The sequence below is a fragment of the Lepisma saccharinum genome, chromosome 25 (genome assembly GCF_977018435.1).
Source record: "Lepisma saccharinum chromosome 25, izLepSacc3.1, whole genome shotgun sequence".
Lineage (NCBI taxonomy): Eukaryota > Metazoa > Arthropoda > Insecta > Zygentoma > Lepismatidae > Lepisma > Lepisma saccharinum.
In genome coordinates this window covers 30,140,040-30,152,179 of record NC_139253.1, presented here as the reverse complement: position 1 = coordinate 30,152,179, position 12,140 = coordinate 30,140,040, and the positions used below count along the sequence as shown (strand labels likewise).

Sequence of the window (12,140 nt, the reverse complement as noted above, 5' to 3'; positions counted from 1 at the left end):
CCCTCATACACATTTACATTTTCAATTTGAGTAAATATGTCATAGGACAGTTGGTGAGTCTTGTACTTTGATCTTAAGATACTATAATTAGGAGTACGTCCTAAATGATAAATAGTTATTGTATTGTCTTTTAGCGACATTTCGCACCTTTGAGTTCTCAAAAAGTCATTTCCTAAAAGGGGAGGGACGTTAGTTGAATCTACTATTCTAAATGGGTGCGAATATTTACGCTTTCCAATTATGATTGGAAGAACTACAATTTCAGACACACTCAGTTTCGATCCGGACACACCTTGGATTGTGGATTGTACCTTGTATGTTTTTCTTTCAGTAGGGAGAAGGTGGGAAGGATAAATTGAGATTTGGGAACCCACGTCAATAAGTAAATCTACCTGTTTTCCTTGTATGCTACTATTAATAAAGTATAGGCCATTTCTCTCAATTATAGGAACTTTATCTAATCTGGTATTATCTTCGATTTCGTTCCTGCAAGTCGAAGACGATTTTAGTTTAAATCACTGTCTCGTTGTGGCTTGTAAAAGCAATTGTCGCTCTGATGATTATAACGACCGCAAAACCTGCAGGCTGAGGTATTTGCATCGTCGCGATTAGCCTGATCTCGACGTTGAAACCTCTTGTTACCATTACTTCTGAACTGGCCTCTTGAGTTCGATCGAAATTTACCTCTGTGATTAGCTCTATGATTATTATTATTTCTGTAGGAAGAGGACGTATTATTCCCCTTGTTGAAACCTCTGTTATGTGCGTTTTGATTAGCCATTTTCGCAAATTCCAGTACATTTGAGCAAAGATTGAAGAGAGACCCTGCGTTCATCTGTTCGGTTGAGTGCAGAGCTAAGGTCGAGAGTTGTGACGAAAGTTTGTTTATTTCATCACCAGAGGCGGCATTTGGTGCGTGTTCTACTCTGGGTACGGCTGGTATCGCCGCGCAGCGGGCACTATCAGAACTCGGTATATGATACATTCCTTGATACACTGTGTGGGAACTATTTATGAGAGCCGGATTGGACTGTGGACTTTGGACTTGATGTGTTAATGGTGGGAGAGAAGGAGATGGACATTGGTTGTATGGTACAAAGTGCTGAGTCAAGGTATGAGAATTACTGGGGAGGGGGGAATAGACCTGTGCATGCGAACAGCTGTGAAGTGGTGACGGGGTGAATGTCTGGGGCAAGCTTGCCTGAGCGATTGCCTGATCTATTTCCAATTTCTCTTCCAACATACGGGAATTAATTAATGACTGCTGGCGTTCGAAATTCTGTAGGTGGGCAATTAATTCTTCTGTTCTAGCAAAATGTTTGTTGGTTAAACAGCCAATGTATTTGGCTCGCAGTCCCGTGATGATATAAGAAAGAGTTTGTTCTTCAGTGGCGTTCGGGAAGTATTGCTGGACTAATGCCTTTTTAGCAATAACATAGGTATGGATCGGTTCACTAATCATCTGTTTCTTTTGGAGAATTATCTGTACAGGATCTGCTGAAAGGTATGATCCCTTAAATAGCGTACTTAGCTCGTCTTTGATATGGGTGTATGTCAAGTCTACAAAATTGGGTCGTTTCTGTATGTCATGAAAATAAGTTAAAGCGGTGTCCGTCAAAAATAAAGGTAACATCTCTTTACGCTTAGCTTCCGACCATCCTGCGGCGTGTGCTACATTTTGGAACTTGAGGAAAAATGAGTCAATGTGCTTAGGGTCATTTCCGCTAAATGGTGCCGGGTATAATGCAGTGGGGATTGGGGTGGCCATGTTAGTGGTGGAAGTTTGTACAGCTACGTTACCAGAACTATTAACAGTGTTAGAGGAAGTTGAAACGGGAGCTGGGGTACTTGCTAAGGGTTGGGGTTGGTTTCTGTCGGGTGTTGCTAGTCCAAGGACAAATTGAGGGTAATTTCTATTAGCAGACCTTAACCGTGTTAGCGGAGGGGAGGGAATTGGGGTTAAAGGTCGTGAATTTATTGGATTTGCCGTGATTGCAGTTGCTAACTCTATGATTTGGTCGAGGGAGGAATCTAGGTGTTCGTGCAACGCTATCTGTGACGTATTCATAAACGAAGGTTCGTCGTGCTGACCAAAGAACAAATGAAAGTATGGGTATACAGTTATTTATGTCATTAATATATCGCTGGTCAAATAAGTATAAGCAAGTGTTCTCATTCCTGTGTGAATGATGCTTGAATACATGTTATGCAGAAGAACTAGATTTTTGTTGAAAAAGGGGGGGCTCGGCATAAAAGAAAAAGAGGGGTTGTTGTCCATAGGGTAATACACATAATTGTCACTGGGTCTGACGCATCTTAAGCGTACTGTGGGAGTATGAGTTGGAATTACTAAAAATTTACTTTAAAAATGCTCCCGAAGTGGGAGGGAAGGGGGGGGAGAATAATTTAATGTAAAGCAATTCGTACAGGAGGGTACTTAATTGCAAAAAGGGCCTGAAGCACCTCCACCATGTTGTAAGCCCGTTTTCCTGGGCTCTGAGAGGTCACAGGGAAGTTTCATTTAAACATTTAGGTAGAGCTTAATAATATTTGATGGCTGAACCTGCTCCGTTAGGAGGGTAGAGATATGGAAAGTTGGTGTAAGGTTATTCACGCTTGTTCATACCTGGTAGATGTGTGTGATGTCTTGTCCTGATGCTTCTCGCAGACCGAATCGTGACAGTTCCAAGGTTCTATCCAGCGACCCTCAGTTCACCAAGCCAAGCGATCCCTTGCGCCTTGTAGCATGCTAGGCAGCGGTAACTCCGTGTTCCATCGTCGTAGTTAGCAGTGTAACGTGTTGTCGGACTAGTTATCCATGTAGCGTCGATGAGTGTCAGAATCAAAAAGAGAGCGAGCTCCGGGTAGGAGCTTGCTTTTATCATTCTAGGCGTCGAAAGGTTGTTAAACCTTTCAAACGCGGTAGATCCTGTTTAGATCCACGCGTTTGCCTTTCCAGTTCCTGGTTTTACGGAAGTTACAAGCTAGCGCATTCTTGAGATCACTCGCTGGTCGGACAAGTTCAGGAAATGAACAAGTGTGAATATTAACATGACGAGGTTTTCTCGGTCTAATGGTCTCCATATCTCTACAGTATGTATGTATGTATGTATGTATGCATGTGTGTGTGTGTGTGTGTGTGTGTGTGTGTGTGTGTGTGTGTGTGTGTGTGTGTGAGAGAGAGAGAGAGAGAGAGATAGAGAGAGGATCAACAGTTACATTGCCACTATAATCTCACTTTAAACTGTAGGTCCAGTCCCGCTAAACTTCTCTCGGACGGGAAATTTCCATAAAATCTGTCATTGGAGAGCCCTTCGAAAACAAATTCAATAATGTGTAACTCAAAATATAAAATTTTCCCGAATTTACATAAATCACTTATTTTTACAATTTTATTTTTGACAAAATAAAAAAATTCTAACTACAGTAGGACTGAACCGATACCGATACCCGTGCTATCGGAAAGTATCAATTGATTTTTTTGCCGATACCAACTTATGCTTTTCCGGTTTTTGGTCTTTCACGAGCTTCGCAAAAATGCCTCAAGAATTAATATAAGTTTAATGATTTAGTTTTTAAAAAAATATATTTATCGTGACGCAACAGTAACTATCTACCCTTATGCATGATTAAATATTCATATTTAAATAAAAACGGTTGCATTCCGCTTGGAAATCAGTAGTCTTAAATGTTAACACTGTGTCATACCCAAATGTCACCACCAGACCTGAAACTATAGAGACATAGGTATGGCTCCTGTCTGGTCTTACGGCGGCCGCTCTACATGCTGGCAAGGGAAGTGGGGGAACGGGGAAGCGACCAATCCAGCGTGATGAAAAACACAGCAGCATGTAGAACGAGGTACGCGCAGCATCTCCTCCCGTGACGTCTTAACTCTAGGCGCCACCGCTGTTGTCTGGTTGGTCTATTGCGTATTCCCCGCTCCCCACTTCGTTGCCAACATGTAGAGCGCCCGCCATAAGAATAGAGAAGGGTTATAGTAGATCCAGTAAAATGAAAAAAATATATATTAACGTATAATCCATGTTTTTATATTGCAGACGAAGCAGAGATTACCCAGCAGCCCCCGCGCGAGGTGGAAGTGAAGCTGGGCGATTCTGTGCAGCTGATGTGCGGGGCGGACGGAAAGCCCCCTCCAGCGCTCTGCTGGGACCGCGTCGCGAAAGGAGGTCGCCTGGAGACCGTCGGTTCGGGACCAGAACTCGCTTTGGACAAGATCCTCTACCAGGAAGCTGGGACGTATCGCTGCATTGCGAAGAACAGGGTGGGCCTTGAGGAGAGGCGAGCGGAGACGCATAATGTGGACGTCGTGGTCACAGGTAAGCTTTTCAAATCGAGCCGTTAGGTTCTATATCTTCTGTACTTTGTATGAGCTTGACGTTGCAAAACATTGTTAATGCAAGTAGAGTGCATCACACATATCTTTGCCGTTGCGCACATATCAATTTTCGTTTCGTCTCCCTCTCTCTTAGCATAACGTGTTCTACGCTGCTCGCCAACCTTCGCCATTGTTGCCATATTGTCATTCAATTCCTGGCCACACTCGCGCAAACATCATTGTAAACAATTGAATAGCTCTCCAGCTCGCGGTTCACACCGTTCGGCAGGGACGGTAATGTGGCAATATAGCATGACGAAGTGGTTGCTTCTTTTATGCAATGCATGTTCATTGGCTAGCTAGTAACTAGTGTTGCCAACTGTAATAATGAAGCACTATTTCTGCCACGGAAGGAGAAAGGCAGTTAAAGTGACGGTGAGTTTTGTTGGATTCGAAGCACCATATTTTTATTTCATACTAAGTATTTGACCGGTTTGACGTTGTGTGCGTGTATTGCGTGTGTGTATGTGAAAGTGTGTGTTTGTTAATGAACATTAAATTCCATAATGCCTCCAGTTCTGTCAAAGTTGGAATCAAGAACCTTGCAAGGCCAAGCTCGGGAAATTCACAAATTGTTCATATTTCATAATTTTGGAATTGTTCAAAAGAAATAAATTATGTGGCTCCATGAGCATTTCAACTCTTGGCTGCGGCACGTGTTCTTGTAGAAATTGCATAGAGGAGGCTGTCATTTTTGCTGCTTAATGCGATGCATATTGTTTTCTGTGTTAAAATTGCCATGCTTTGATGGGCGACAAGTAAAAAAAAAAAAACAAATAAAACCGCGCAGCTTATTGTACAGTGGCAGTATATGTACTTGTTATTGTTGTGGAAGCCGGCATTGTTTGTAAATGTACAACAAAGGCAACCGACTGTCGCCGATCACAGAGAGGCAATAATACTGCTTGAGGAGGAGTGTTGTGGTCCAATTGTCGCGGTATAACACGTTCGCATGTTATTAGTTCTCAAAGCAGTGGTAGTGTCGATCGTGTATTATCTGGAGTTGCAGTTCCGTACCAGTGTATACGGGTTTTGGGAGTGAACAGTTAGCACGACACCAGTGCATTAATGCAACATTTTTGGTAATTTTACGTATGTGTTAGTCCATATTTTGCGAATTTTTAGTCCATATGATGTATGTAGCTACATACAAAGCCACTTGTTAGTACATATTAATCCTAGTCCTGGTATAATTCATGACGTTTAAAACTCAACGTTAGATAGACCTGAATTCTCTAATTTTCTTGTTGTAGGTAACAGCTGTGCATCGGCGCACTGCAGCGATTTTTCTATCTGCTCCAATAGCAACACTGCTTCTTGAGTTGTGTCGCGCATCGCACGGCAGAAATATACGTGTTGGGCTCTAGCAGGGTTGTTAAAGGTCCAGGAATTATAAATTCAATTCCGGTCAAGGAGAGAAATGGACCGTAAAGAACCTTTTAATCTGTAAAGTATTTCAATTAGGTCCAGGGACCTATTTCCGGATCAATTTAAATACGGTCCAGGAACCTTTTTTCTGGATCAATTTAAATACGGTCAAGAAACCGTATTTTCAATAAAACAACACGCAACTTGGACGGAATTTAAATTGTGCGAGAAAAAATTGTGTGGTCCTGCAGCGGAAGCCAATAGAACCCATTAGAATTTATGGGTTCCTGGACTAGAATATTCAAAGGTCAATTTCCTTCTCTCTTTGTCTGAAACATTTTTCATCTTTTAAAAATTCACAGAAATTAAAACAAATTTCTTATTAAGTAAAGAAGCAGTGTTTTGTCTGTCCCACCCGTGACACAAAATTGTTCACTTGTAGCTACAAATTTGGGAAAGTATATTAAGGGTAGTTATGTTTAATCAACAGTGTTAAGTTTCATATTTCATTGCACAGATACTATAAGACAAATGTTGCTTAACTATCAGTTGAATATCAAACATGTAGTCTGCGTGTTCCACCCTCGACATGAAATGCCCCAAGGGTATTCCATGTCACATGAATTTGGTTTGAATGCATTTCCAGGAAGATGAAGCCCGATACATCCCTTCCCTTCGCAGATAGCGCTTCTCCTTTGAATGGAAACTACTTTGGGAAGGATAAGTAGGAGAAAACTTTCTTCTATGAGAGGGAAAGAGAAGTTTTAACTCTTCATCTACAACGCTCTAAGGACTGGTAAATAACCTATTAACTGACAGAGAAATTTCAAAGCGACTCATCATTTCTGAAAAATGGAAGCATAATGCGTTTAGCTGAACTGAATCCCCAATTTGACCACATTCAGGCTTTCAATTTTCTCCCCTCTTTTAATAGCCTCAGTACTTATTTAAATCCTTTTTGATGGAAAGAGTTCTAAAGTTAAATCACCTTTTAATCTATATGAAAAGTAGTTTTATATGTTAATACTTTCTTTAGCGATAGAAACCCCACGTAAAGACTTCTTACATAGTATAAAGGTAACATTAATTTATAAAATGATCCATTCTATCAGCTTATGTTGTACGTTACTAGATTAAAAGTGCATGATAATTACAGTATAAATTTTTATTGTGCATATTGTAAGGAAATACGGGGGTGAGCTAATGGAAAGCTTGAATGGTAGAACTGATTGTATTGATTGATTTGGTGTTTTAAGTCCACTTTATGCACAGTAAGGCTAATTGGGACTGGATTACAAGGCGACGACTCCACCACTACGCCATCGGGGAGGCCCGGAGAACTGATTGTACACAGCACAAATTTATTGTAGCATAATATGTTATTTTCAAAACATACGGAAGGCTGCATCACTACTTACGTGAGCTACAAAATGTTGTCACCAAAGACAATGGAGAGAACAAGACACCTCGATTCTAATACCACATATACCAAAGCGAAATTACTTTTAAGCAGTACAAGTGAGGCTGCTTCTGATTGGCTACAATCTTGTAAGTGTGTTTGGCTTATATCACTTTCTTCAAAGTGGCGTCTACGAGAGAGTCGGGTCACGCTTCTGCGAAAGGATAGCTGACCTTACGCCGTACGTATGTTAACAGGCACGGCAGATTGACAATTAACGTTTCACGTTTTTTGTGCTTCAAACCTTTTTCAAAACAGAAACAAATGTCTTACAATAATAACAAAACTTAGTTCATTCATCCGTTCTTTCCACATATTTTTAGTAAAGTATTTGAACGATAAAAGAAAAGGACGTCTAAAATAGAGACATCTGTTGGGCTGCTGCTGAACTACTAGACAATTACATACGATACTTCTCGAGACCGGTTGAGGCGTCTTGTTCTCTACCGTCTTTGGTTCTTCCTTCAAAGATGACTGCTTGCATCAGTAGAGAACTTAGGGATTTTGTACCCTCTGTAAGTTTGAAACCTAGAATTTTTTTTAGGGTGAATGAATATCCAGTATTGAAACAGCACGTACTTACCGCAGGCAGACGTATAGAAAGATTTTCCTACAGCAAAGGATGTCGCAAGCGTAATTGAAAGACTATTATTTACATATTGGTTGATTGATTGATTTCGTGTTTTAAGGTCCACTTTATGCACAGTAAGGCTAAACGGGACTGAACGTACAGTTAAAAGTGGGATCCGAACCACTACGTGCCTCCACCGAGTTTCGAATCCGAGACCCTTTGATTACAAGGCGACGACGCTACCACTGCTCCATTGAGGAAGCCAGTTTTGCATATAGGTGTTCACGTATTTACTGACTATTGGAAAATATGAAAATATGCGTAGGTGAACAAGGATTCTATGTTGTTGTTTTTTAATGAGAAATTGATGAAGTCTTGTGTGTAAAACTCTATGACAAAAAACAAAATCAAATTTAGGTTGAGAATTCACAGATTCGATCTATTCTGGAATGAAGTTCGTAACGTTGAAATTATTAAACTCAATCGCGATACAGTTACATTAAAGTGATATTTCGTTTTCGAAAAATAATTCTCTCTCTGTTCAAAATTGTAGATAGATACTGCGAAAAATTCGAAAAATAAACTTTAGACGTGGAACAGAGGAAAACACTACAGAAGGCATTGAGGCCGCCTCACCTCTCAAACACAGAAAGAGGAAGTTTGGAGTGGATGAGGTAGAGAGCAATTAGTGGTTAAAGGAGATGAGATCATAAAAGCAAAAGGTCTATACTATTTCCCGGAAAGGCAATATTTGACGCGAAAACAAATTATAAGTCTTGTACACCGTCCTTGAACTGAATGTTACGACTAATTGCATTACTTTTTTACCCTAAGATCCAATTTGTACTGTTCACGACTGAAACTGATTATAATTCCCCGTATTACATCCCAAAAAAGAAGCAAGTTTTATTATACTAATATTTATTTTTCATCTCTTTGAATAATTATGCTGTGAAATATCAGAAAGTTATGTTTTGTCTTATTGCCTTTACACTATATTTTCTTCATCTCTCTGAGTTCGGAAACGAACTGCTGTTTATTCATTTTAGTGATTTTGCATAACAATACTAAATTAAACATTATTTTTTTTAGTTTATTATTAATAATTTTGAATAACATTTTAAAATGCTTCAAGCGTACACACAGAAAACTAAATGCATCATATCGATTGATACACCAGAATGCATCGATTGATGCGCTAAAGTGTGTTTTATGGCTTCTTCAGAGAATCAGATTCACATTTAATGCATTTGGGGGCATTTTAGTGTGTTGTGAAAGAAACACCAAAGTGCATCATTTGATTCAAGTGAGGATTCTTTTCAGTCGAGATGAACTTCAATGCATCAGTTGATGTTCCTTGATGCACCTTCCTGCATATTTTTGGATCATGCACTTAAACGTTTGGTCTGAGCTACAGAGTTTAAGTGCATCATCAAGAAAGATGCAGGAAGGTGCATCAAAACGCATCAAGGTGCACGAAAACGCATCAACTGATGCATTGAAGTGCATCTCGACTGAAAGGAATCCTCACTTGAATCAAATGATGCACTTTTGTGTTTCTTTCACGACATACAAAAATGCACCCAAATGCATCAAATGTGAATCTGATTCTCTGAAGAAGCCATAAAACACACTTTAGTGCATCAATCGATGCATTCTGGTGTAAATCGATATGATGCATTTAGTTTTCTGTGTGTAGAGTTTTATTGTAGCCAAAATCTTGTAGATGATTTTTTGCATGATAAACTAACATTTTCTTTTAATATATATTTCAACGTGATGAAGGTTCTTGTCTAATGGACTACACATAACTTTCCATCCATTCGATGAAAAGTAGCAGAATAACATTATGTAACTTAGCTCACCAAACTAACAAGAGCTCGAAACATCCTCATAAGAGGGGATTGATATTCTGGTAATCTTATCAAACTAAAATCTATCCTTTAGATCTGAACCATAATGTAGTCTCATAAAGGAAGCCCATGTTACAGGCCTCTTGGAATCCAACGAATATAAACAGAAAAGAAAAATACTCCCATTCTATTTACGGGTACAAACCATTATGGTGGAATACTGTGTGATTAATGCCCGTAAGTGAAAATACATAGTTAACATTCCAATTTCTGCCATTCTTAGAGACCTATAGTAGCAAATGTCCATGCTAATAAGAAATATGAAATATATATATTCTCATAAATTGAACGCAATAATTCGTATTTAATACTTATGCCCTTTAAAAGCACAACCAAAGTATTGCTTTACATCTTAGTTTACGGTTAAATGGTTGCTATGATGAGTAAATAAAGTTACTTTTTCTGTTGGGACACAATGTCGTGCTGAAAAAACAAAAAACATAAAACATTTTAAGCAATATTTAACGTCATTAACATACTATTCTTTCTTATGGGATTGAAAAAAGAACCAGATCCAAGACGGATAAATTACAATGTTATTATTTAATTAAATAAATCAATTATATTTGATCTAATTCAACGTAATATGCAGTTCTTTGCATCTATGTCTTCTTCAGCTCCATTGATTCTGACGATATGGACGAGAAAGGTTTTGCTTATTATTATGTTTACCGCGGATTGTACGGCGAAATGCACAACAGATGGCTATAGAGTTAATCTGACACCTCAAAAGTTTCCACAATGACTTCGAATGCCAGTTTTTCATTTTACTCGAGGTGGCCCTTTCTAAAGACACACAAATGTCAACCCTCTCTTCCACCCTGAACTGCATTTTGTAGACTAACGAGGCTCTGGCGCCTGAACTCAAAACTAGGTTAATCCTCTGTGAAGCTTGTGGTGTGTGCTGTCCATGCGTGTTTGTGATTGCCCTTTCATCAATTTCATATTATCTCCATTCATCCTCGGACCTCGAGTTCGCGATTAGTTATAAGTGGCAGAAAAGCGAAGTAAAATAAATCAAATCAATCAGTTATCCTTTTACTTCTTTACCTTACTCAGTTGTGTTCTTCCAGTTTGGGGCATTCCATTGACACGTGTCGGACACGCGGACTACCATCTTTATATTAAAGTGACTATTCTACTGATAGTTAAGCCACATTTTTCTTGCAGTTTCTGTGCAATGAAATATGAAACTTAATACTTTGGATTAAACATAACTACCCTTAAAATGCTTTCCCAGATTTGTAACTATTATGTGTCACAGGTGGGACAGACGAAACACTGCCTCATCACTTTATAAGAAGTTTATTTTAATTTCTGTTAATTGGCACATGATGAAAAATAATTTATTTAAGACAAAGAGAGAACGTTATTGATCATCAAATATTGTAGTGAAGTTGAGGGGGAAATGGAACGGTTAAAGGAGAAATTAATTGTTCTTTGATGCCACGGGTGGGAGACAATTCGAAACACAAGTAAATCAAAAAGTTAAATTAAACGAACAATATATAAAATACCTTTTACCTTCTAACTTAATTATGTAAATTACTTGAATTTTTATGCAAATGACAATTCTAGATTGTTCCCTCACAAGATAGCAGGGTTGTTGAAGGTCCAGAAATTTTAAATAAATTCAATTTCGGGCCAGTAGATAATGAGTTCTGGACCGTAAATAACCATTTTATCTGTAACATATTTCAATTCGGTCCAGGAACCCTTTTTTCTGAATGAATTTAAATACCGTCCAGGAACCTTTTATCCAGGTGAATTTCAATCAGTTCGGTCCAGGAACATTTTTTCCAGAATGAATTTTAATTCGGTCCAGGAATTTTTTTCCGGAAGAATTTCAATTCGGTCCAGGAACCTTTTTCCCTCATCAATTTAAATTCGGTCTAGGAACCTTTCTTCAGGAACAATTTAAATACGGTCCAGGAACCTTCTTTGAATGTAACAATACGCAACTTGGACCGAATTGTGAGAGAAAATAGGTTTCGGTCCTGCAGCGAAACCCATTAAAACCCATTAGAATTTATTGGTTCCTGAAACTTTAACAACCCTCCAAGATAGGATCAAGTTACAGCATTGCATTTAATTTTTAAAAAATTGAGATTCCGGGGAACTTTCTCATGGAATGCCTCCTCTCTAATTTCGTTATTTGGAATTTAATACTGATTAATCTATTCAAATTTCGTTCCCAAATCAAAGGAACATGAGCCAACCTCAGCGATGGAGGTTGCTACGGCGCCAGGGAGCTAGGCTTACCATATTTTTTTGGGTCCAAGCCAGGACATATTTGCGATCAACTCATTACTGCTGAATTTCAGGGTTCTTTACAAAAATAAATTGAAATTACTTAAAAGCCTTAACATTTTATTGGAACATTATTAATGTTATTAATTATTATTATTATTTCTCCACAACTCTAAGTAT

General features: G+C 38.8%; 1 protein-coding gene across 1 annotated transcript in view; it reads left to right on the top strand.

Moving 5' to 3' along the window:
* The window catches only part of tei (irregular chiasm C-roughest protein teiresias), a 703,385-nt gene that overhangs the window by 594,033 nt on the left and 97,212 nt on the right, over positions 1 to 12,140 (top strand). Inside the window, exon 6 of the mRNA XM_083111536.1 lies at positions 4,062 to 4,340. Within this exon, the coding sequence (XP_082967662.1) occupies positions 4,062 to 4,340 (279 nt within the window). The remainder of the gene's footprint in view (positions 1 to 4,061; positions 4,341 to 12,140) is intronic.